The 8,247-nt window shown below is 31.2% G+C and overlaps 2 protein-coding genes across 6 annotated transcripts; one reads left to right on the top strand and one right to left on the bottom strand.

Annotated features, from left to right (window-relative positions):
• Positions 1 to 3,062, top strand: Pdp (pyruvate dehydrogenase [acetyl-transferring]-phosphatase 1-like protein, mitochondrial). 5 transcript variants are annotated; one of them, XM_072895045.1, is made up of 6 exons: positions 5 to 149; positions 338 to 551; positions 750 to 891; positions 1,092 to 1,565; positions 1,645 to 2,006; positions 2,502 to 3,062. In XM_072895045.1, exons 2-6 carry the CDS (start codon positions 420 to 422, stop codon positions 2,553 to 2,555), a joined length of 1,164 nt encoding a protein of 387 aa, XP_072751146.1. In that variant the 5' UTR covers positions 5 to 149; positions 338 to 419; the 3' UTR covers positions 2,556 to 3,062. The 5 variants fall into 5 exon arrangements, with proteins under 5 accessions (XP_072751144.1, XP_072751146.1, XP_072751145.1 ...); XM_072895044.1 differs by having other exon boundaries at positions 1,645 to 2,181; XM_072895043.1 differs by lacking the exon at positions 2,502 to 3,062 and having other exon boundaries at positions 1 to 119; positions 1,645 to 2,416.
• On the bottom strand, positions 2,368 to 6,901 carry Vps4 (vacuolar protein sorting 4). Its single transcript, XM_072895046.1, has 6 exons — positions 6,393 to 6,901; positions 6,189 to 6,300; positions 5,669 to 6,045; positions 5,291 to 5,558; positions 4,766 to 5,208; positions 2,368 to 4,035 (listed from the first exon to the last, which is right to left on the bottom strand). The coding sequence occupies exons 1-6, from the start codon at positions 6,411 to 6,413 to the stop codon at positions 3,934 to 3,936; spliced, it is 1,323 nt and encodes a 440-aa protein (XP_072751147.1). The 5' UTR covers positions 6,414 to 6,901; the 3' UTR covers positions 2,368 to 3,933.
• Between the last annotated feature and the right edge of the window lie 1,346 nt (positions 6,902 to 8,247).

The following is an 8,247-nucleotide window of genomic DNA, read 5'->3' as shown; positions in this document are numbered from 1 at the left end:
GGTATAAGCTCTATGGCAAGGCCCCTCCATTAAAATAAGCTCTACGCTCTACGGTGTCCACAGTCCACATGCCACATCCACTTTCAATTTTCATGTGTCCATTTTCGCGGTAACTTCAGGTAGTTTACAGTGCTTTTGTGTGTTATCCTGTAAGTTTATATACGCTACATATGATTATAAAACAATAATAAAACATAATACAACTGAATCATTTCTTATTGACAGTTTGTCTCTAATTTTCGAAAAGAAAAAATTCATTTATTACGTAAATTGAAATATAAGAATCTTTGCATAACAAATTCGAACGCATTTTGTATTTATATCCTTAATTTGTAAGAAATAGAGAAAATGTATTGGAAAAACGGAGAAAAATTAGAATATTAGCACGAAGCACGGTGTCAAAAGGCTCTATATTCGGGATGGTCTTGCAGAAAGTTGGCTGCAATTTTGTTAAAAGTTTTCGAAATGTACATGTTAGAACAAGTGAATCCCACAGCAACAAAAGCTTCCAACGATTATATACGGCATTACCACGGCTTACGCCACAAGAGGTATATTTTATTTCCAACTTGAAGTTTTTTATATACATATATATTTTTTATGTATATTATTATGTACATTTTTTTATACAGGTTATTTTTCATTTATATAATTATTTTAACGTATATATTTTTTATATACATTTATTAAGTATATTATTATTTTTTATATATTAATGTAGAAACATTACATATTTTACTCTGTTACAGGTCACAAATGTTTTACAAGCAAATGAGTATACTAAAGAATTCTCTGGTTTGGGTTCTGTAAAATATTATGATTCCAATCAATTGGCATCTAATAATCCTATAGAAGATACACGAGCTGAAGCTCAATGTTTATTAACTAAAGGTATACAAAAGTTAAACTGTAATTAAATTTCTTTGCCAGAATTATCTGTTTCAAAATAATCTAAATATTATTTACATAAGTAACTTAGATATACAATTTTATTGTCAGATATTTGCAAAGATTCTTGGGTGATACATGTTACTACATATGTATTATGATTAGTTTGTTTGACTAGTATATTTTCCATCTCTTATTTATAGGTGTTTTATTCGGAGTTTTTGATGGTCATGGTGGTGGTGCCTGTGCACAAGTGGTATCGAAAAGACTATTTCGCTATATATCGGCATGTTTGTTACCACCAAAATTACTGCAACAATACTTGAATTCTATTGAGTCTGACAAAAAATTAGAATTGCTTCAAACATTCAATGATAAAGTAGAATTTGTAGCCGAGATTAAAGATCTTTACCAGACAAGCTTTTTAAATTTTGTAAAAGACTTGATACATTCAAATATAAAAGAAGAATTTCAAATGGAAAGAGCATTGCAAAATGCATTTCTTAGACTAGATAATGACTTATCGAACGAAGCTTTGTTGCAATTAAATAAGAAAGATGCAAGAACTCTTGCTGTTGCAATGTCAGGTACGGTAGCTGTTGTGGCACATATAGATGGCCCTCATCTTCACGTTGCTGGCGTAGGCGATTGTAAAGCTGTATTAGGTGTACTCTCAGGTTTTTTTTTTATCTCTTTGTTTAATATTAAATAAAATTTATGTATATTTGTTTAATATTATACAAATTTATTATTTAGAGAACGATGGATGGTCGACTAAAATAATGACGGTGGAGCATAATGCCGATAATTGCGCGGAGGTAGAAAGAGTCTTGTCGGAACATCCATCGAGTGAGAGATCAACTGTGATTAAAACGGAAAGACTGCTTGGACAATTGGCGCCGCTTCGTTCGCTAGGTGATTTTCGCTACAAATGGAATAAGGATGTTATGAAAAAAATTGTGCCATTTTTCGGAAAAGCAGCAATCCCTCAGAATTACCATACACCGCCTTACCTAACAGCCAGTCCAGATGTCATGTATCATAGATTGACACCTAGAGACAAGTTCCTTATAATAGCCAGTGATGGATTGTGGGAATTGATTTCACCGTTGCAAGCGGTACGCTTAGTAGGAGAACATATGAGCGGAAAAGTTACGCTTAGTCCATTGAGATTACCCCGTAAAAATATGAAATTATCGGATATAAATGAGATGTTGCTGCAACGTAAAGAAGGCTTGAAGAAAAAACCTCTTGATAATAATGCAGCGACGCATTTACTGAGAAATGCTTTAGGTGGTACAGAATATGGAATAGATCATATCAAATTGTCGCAGTTATTAACTATGCCGAGCGAAGTAGTGCGGATATCTCGCGATGATATTACCATAACGGTCGTTTATATGGATTCAGAATTTCTAAGGCATTGCCCTCCTTAAAACTGTCGTAAATCTATTCTTACTACCTTTAAATACATTAGTATACAGTTTGTTATTTATTTTTAATTAACAATAAAAACAATTTACATGAAAACACTATCTTGAATATCGGCAATACATATGTATGTAACACTTGCAGTGTATTATATAATATTCATTATGCTTTATTTTTTTCAGTTAGCGAATTTCTTAAATCCACGCAATTCGATTCCCGCTATCGATCATTATTGAAACTGCATGAATCAGAATAATCTAATAGTACACAAGAGCAGTTAATCGAAGGTGATAACGAAAAATAACCGCAAAATCTACATATAAATATATGATTTACATAATTAGTTGTTAGGTACATATCAGAGTGATTATATAGTAAAGCATTAAACACAAAGTTTACCATACATCTGATCATCGTTTTTCCAATTTGCATTTTACAATAAAAAATAATTTTCCTTTTTTTTTTTTTTTATAAGTCTAAAATTTTTTATCTCAAAATATATATAGGTCATTTCTTAATTTATATATTATTAACTAAATATAAAGAAGAGGCTCAAAAAGCAAAGCAAATGTTAGTATTTAAAAAATCTTTAATTGGTGAAAACTTTTAATTATTATATAAAAGTAGTAGCAGACATAAGATTTTACAAAACTCACTTTAAAAAAGCGCAAATAACAAATATTTGTCTTTGGACTCTCATCAGTGTTAAAAATTAAAAATAACAAGTCAGAAGTGAAACAAAATCACATAAAATAAAACCGAATATATAAAAATTAATAAATTACAAACGAAAAAATAAAAAATATAAAAAGTCGCATAGTTATTACCACAGGAATGCTCTAAAAGCAAGCAATAATGAAAATTGGTTATCCACCACACAGTTTTTTCAAGAACTTGTGGCAAGAAAAATCGGAATCAAAGTGCTGTCCAAAAATGAATAATTTAACAATGGTGGAATCTTTAAATACTATGCTAATTACTACTTATAAAACGAAGATTCACCATCAGAGGATATAAGTCGAACAAATCGATCAACCGAATTCTCATGACATTTTTCGATAACACGTAAAGACACAATGTAATGGCAAGAGAAGACAGACATGTTATGACTCAGATCTCAACAAAGCAAAAACACTTATTTCACTTCTGACTATTTATTATTTTTTATTTTTGACACTGATAAGAGTTCAGACAAGGACAGAAACGTTTAAAAGTTTTTGTAAAATCTTATGTCGTCTATTACTTCTACGTAATGATTAAAGTTCTCGTGCAAATAAAGATTTTTTAAATACTAGTTCTTCATTTGCTTTGCTCCTCGAGTCTCTTATTTATATTTAGTTAACTATTATTGGAGCCTTATTTTTGTATTATATATTATTTTTGCCAAGTAAATAAGCGATAAGCTTATATAATACCGGATTGTATTTGTTTTGCGCTTAAAAGGAGAACTAAATAAGAGGGTGAAAAAACTCGTTTTCGAGTATATTTAGATATAGACATTTAAGTCGAATGTTATTGTAAGAAGAATAAGGCATGGACAACTAAAGACATTAAGTTGAATTATAATATAAATCTGTTTATACTTGTATAATTACGGAAAAGCTCAAAGATTTCTTAACCCTCTTGACCAAAATCTTCTTTAAATTTTTCTAACTTTGCCAAATCTTCTTCATTCACAGTAGGACGGGTCGTTGCTAGAGATTTTAACATATCTTTCTAAAATGAAAATATTACATATTAAAATAAATAAATAAATAAATAAATAAATAAATATATATACACACAGGATGTCAGCAAAAATGTCGAGGGATCAATAATTTTCCAGTTATAAACAATTGAAAAAGATGGGTTTTTCGCAAACCAAACTTTGTAAAATTAAAAAATTAACACAATTATATTCTGCAGTTAATTTTAGGTGGAATTTACTTTACTAAAATTTTTATTTAAGACTTAGTTACAGAGATACATAGTAGCAAAATTTGAAAACTAGCAAAAAATAACTTCTCTTGACATTTTTGCTGAGAAAAAAGTTGTCTCTTTTGGCACGGACAATCACGTTGCGAATTCTTGGACACCCTGTATATATTCTTTGTAAATATACAGTGTTTCAGAATTAAACTTAAACATAGTTAAAACTTAAAATATATATTTACAGGATCTCACAAAGTAAGTAAAGTTTTTCTAGAAATAGGATCATAAATGCTTTGTTTAAAAGATACTGACATCTAAATTAAAATTTATTTTGAATAAAAAATAGTATAAAATTATTAGATTATAATAAAATAATAGTGAATCTATTTTATTACTAGAAAGTATATACATTTTTTTACTTATATTTTTTACTATTGAGATCCTGTAAAATTAATATTTGAACTTAAAACATTTAATCATAAAACAACCTCTGTAAAAAGAAATAGAATGGTAACAAAATTTTTTTTAAATTTACCATAGTAACTGGAGGCTCAAACAATTTGTCGCCATCTATTTCCATCCAATTCATTTCTATGGCAGCTGGATCACCAGGGGAGCATGGTGTAAGTAAATCATTGACAATAATGGAAGGATCTTTCGGTGACGGTCCTGTAACGCGCTTAAAGTGTGTAGCCGTTTGCACTTGCCGGATCGGTTGCATCAGAGCATCCCGTACAATGATGCTTATATCAGCTCCTGAGTAACCATCAGTGGACGCTGCTAATTTTTTAAAATCTTCTTCTGTTACACAATGCGATGTAGTACCCAAATGGAGTTTAAACATAGCAGCACGTGCTTGTTTTTCAGGCAATGGAATATAAATCCTCTTTTCAAATCTTCGTCTGATTGCAGAATCCAAAACCCAAGGTATGTTAGTGGCTCCCAATACAAGTATATTCTCATTATTGTTCCCTACACCTTTTTTTGGATAGAAAAAAAATATTAATGCGAGTTTGCTTGCTTATATTGGCTAATAAAATATTAATCATTTTTCTTATACCTTGCATCTGAACTAAAAATTCTGTTTTTATCCTTCTTGCAGATTCTGACTCATTATCTGAACGCGACGAGCACAGAGAATCTATTTCATCGATAAATATAATACTACGTTCCTTTTGTCGTGCTAATTCAAACAAATTTTTTACAAGTTTCTCTGATTCTCCTAACCATTTGCTTACTAAATCTGACGACGATGCAGAAAAGAAAGTAGCTTGGTTAGCTTCTGTTGCCACTGCCTTTGCTAAATATGATTTGCCAGTACCTGGTGGCTGCAAATATAAATTAAAAATACATTAAAATATATTTTAATATATTTTAAATTAAGATATGTATAAGTCATGTATTAAATTAACTTTATTAAATTCAAGAATATATATACCCCAAATAATAGAATACCCTTCCAAGGTATGCGTCTTCCAGTAAAAAGATAAGGGAAATGCATCGGTAAAATAACAGCTTCTTTCAAAGCTTCTATGGCTCCATCAAGACCAATCACATCACTCCACTTAACATTAGTGTTTTCGTTAATTATAACGCCTTCTAACTTGCTCTGTAATTTTTTCTTTTCAGGATCACTATCAGTATCGCTATCACCACTGTCACTTTTTTTATCTTCATTCTTAGCATTATCTTCTCCAGCTTTAATTGGCTTTTTCTTACTCTTTTTTAAATAAGCCTTTAATTTTTCTGCTCTTTCTAAGTACTGCATACATTTTGCTCTTATACTTTCTTTTACTTTATCTCCGTGTGTCTCATCTAAAATTATAAAAAAATATCAATTGTGTTAATTTCATATAATTATTCTCATTATTAAATAATGAAGCAATTTGTACAAGCAGACCTAAAATTAAAATAAAATGTCAATACTATATAATTTTATTAAGCACTTATTATCGTACATTTTATTGAATGTAAAAAATATTCAACACCATGTTCGTATAATCTAAGGGCCTCCTCATAGTTTTTATTGCGATCCTCCTCTGTAGCCTTTGTCACAAGATCTATGGCTTTCTACAAAATCATTATTATGTCAGCAAAGTGCCACAATTATGGATACTCTCCCGTTCTACTAACGAGACAAAATCCATAAGTTTTGCACTTACCTGCAATATCGCTGAAGCCATGTCAACTTTTTTTCAGAAAATCAAGAAAAATCAAATATACAACACCACAGGCCTATTCCACACCTGTTATTGACTTCTAAAACGAGTCTGTCAGTTAAGTAACCTTCAGAATCAAACGTCACCTATCAGTAATATCACGTTAGCAAATCCGTTGTTTTAAGCATCACCGATGCGACTTTCTCAGAAATATCAAAATCATCCCGAAGAATCTCTCGAATAAATCGAAATATATTGACTTAATTAAGTTGAAAAACTTAATTCTTTTCCGAATTTTCTCGTTTGTTGTACTTAGTTGTATTCTGTCTCTCTCCGTGTATTACGTGAATTAAACTCACAAAGAATAACTGAGAATCGTTTACAATGATACAGGAGTAACGTTACAGAAATCTTAGCAATTATATAGATATGATTTCAACATCCGCTTTATAGGGAATATAATCTGACGTCTCCTAGAATATTATTATTGTAAAACTGGGGATGCGCCTGCAAATTACAAATTGTTACCATGAAGAATAGAAATAAGGAGGACGAACTTACATGGGTGATGCGTCACATTTATGCATAAACGTATAATGAATAGACTGCGTGTTTGGCTGCAAAAGTGTACAAACAATAAAGATATTATATATAAAGTACGGCAGGGGGCCGAGAACGTGTCTGTCGCGCATGCGCAAACTGATACAATAGCATAGACAATAGACGTAGACAAGGACAGCAGGGGCTTATATAGCAGCGTTCTCCTTCTATTTCGCTATCGCATTCACTCACGGGCTAGTATAGCACTCTCATGCTCTATATGGACGCGTTCGAGGGGATACTATTAGCGCTAACAGTGTCGTTCTGTTACTCATTAAAAGTTGAATAAAGATAGAACGACGCTGTTAGCGCTAATAACGTCTCTTTGAACGCGCCCTATATAATATCTCTATGGTACAAACTTTAGAAAGAGAAAGGCCAATATTCATAGTCCGATCTTATATTTAAGATCGTCTCAAGATCCCATTCAACCAATGAAGTAGCCGCATAGCATCATTTTATTGGTTGAATGAGATCTTAAGACGACCTTAAATATAAGATCGGACTATGAATACCAGTCATAGTCTGTATATTCAAGTTCGTCTTAAGTAAGGTCTTAAAATTCTATTCAGCCATCTGATTGGCTGAACGTAGTCTTAAGTCGACTAAAAACATGTCTTAAGATAATCTTATAAATAAGAGCAAACTATGAATACCGGCTATAGGCCTTATTTACACCGACATATTTTGATACGCGTACTAAATACTACTGGCCAATCATAGCCATTCCATTCTTTAGAAGACTGGCCATGATTGGCTAGTATAGTACTTAATACGCGTATTAAGTGTTCGATATAAACTAATAAATAGTCCGTTCTTATATTCAAGCTCACCTTAAGTAAAGTCTTAAAATTCTATTCGACCATCTGATTGGCTGAACGTAGTCTTAAGTCAACTAAAAACATGTCTTAGGCCGGTATTCATAGTTCGTTCTTATGTATAAGATCATCTTAAGACATATTTTTAGTTGACTTAAGACTACGTTCAGCCAATCAGATGGCTGAATAGAATTTTAAGACTTTACTTAAGCATAGTCTACACTGAGACTTTAAGGCGTAAGACTTAAGAAATTAACCAATTATCATATTTATGATTCTTTTCTAAACTCAATTGTGATTGATTAATTTCTTAAGCCTTACGTCTTAAGGTCTCATTGTAGACTACGCTTTAGATTATATGTACAATCATAAAATCTGGTTTACAATAGGTTTAAAATGAATTAAACTTTAAACCTAACTTAATAATTTACATTGATGTG

Source organism: Anoplolepis gracilipes, chromosome 6, assembly GCF_047496725.1.
Source record: "Anoplolepis gracilipes chromosome 6, ASM4749672v1, whole genome shotgun sequence".
Lineage (NCBI taxonomy): Eukaryota > Metazoa > Arthropoda > Insecta > Hymenoptera > Formicidae > Anoplolepis > Anoplolepis gracilipes.
The sequence above is the reverse complement of the archived record's forward strand: the minus strand, read 5'-3'. Positions and strand labels throughout refer to the sequence as shown.

Coding starts and splice junctions, on each gene's coding strand:
- Pdp (XM_072895043.1), top strand. CDS start 420: ATGGTCTTGCAGAAAGTTGGCTGCAATTTTGTTAAAAGTTTTCGAAAT. Junction 892..1,091: donor TCAATGTTTATTAACTAAAG/GTATACAAAAGT, acceptor TCTTATTTATAG/GTGTTTTATTCGGAGTTTTT. Junction 1,566..1,644: donor TGTATTAGGTGTACTCTCAG/GTTTTTTTTTTA, acceptor TTTATTATTTAG/AGAACGATGGATGGTCGACT.
- Vps4 (XM_072895046.1), bottom strand. CDS start 6,413: ATGGCTTCAGCGATATTGCAG. Junction 6,046..6,188: donor TTTTTTACATTCAATAAAAT/GTACGATAATAA, acceptor TTATAATTTTAG/ATGAGACACACGGAGATAAA. Junction 5,209..5,290: donor ATTTTTAGTTCAGATGCAAG/GTATAAGAAAAA, acceptor ATCCAAAAAAAG/GTGTAGGGAACAATAATGAG.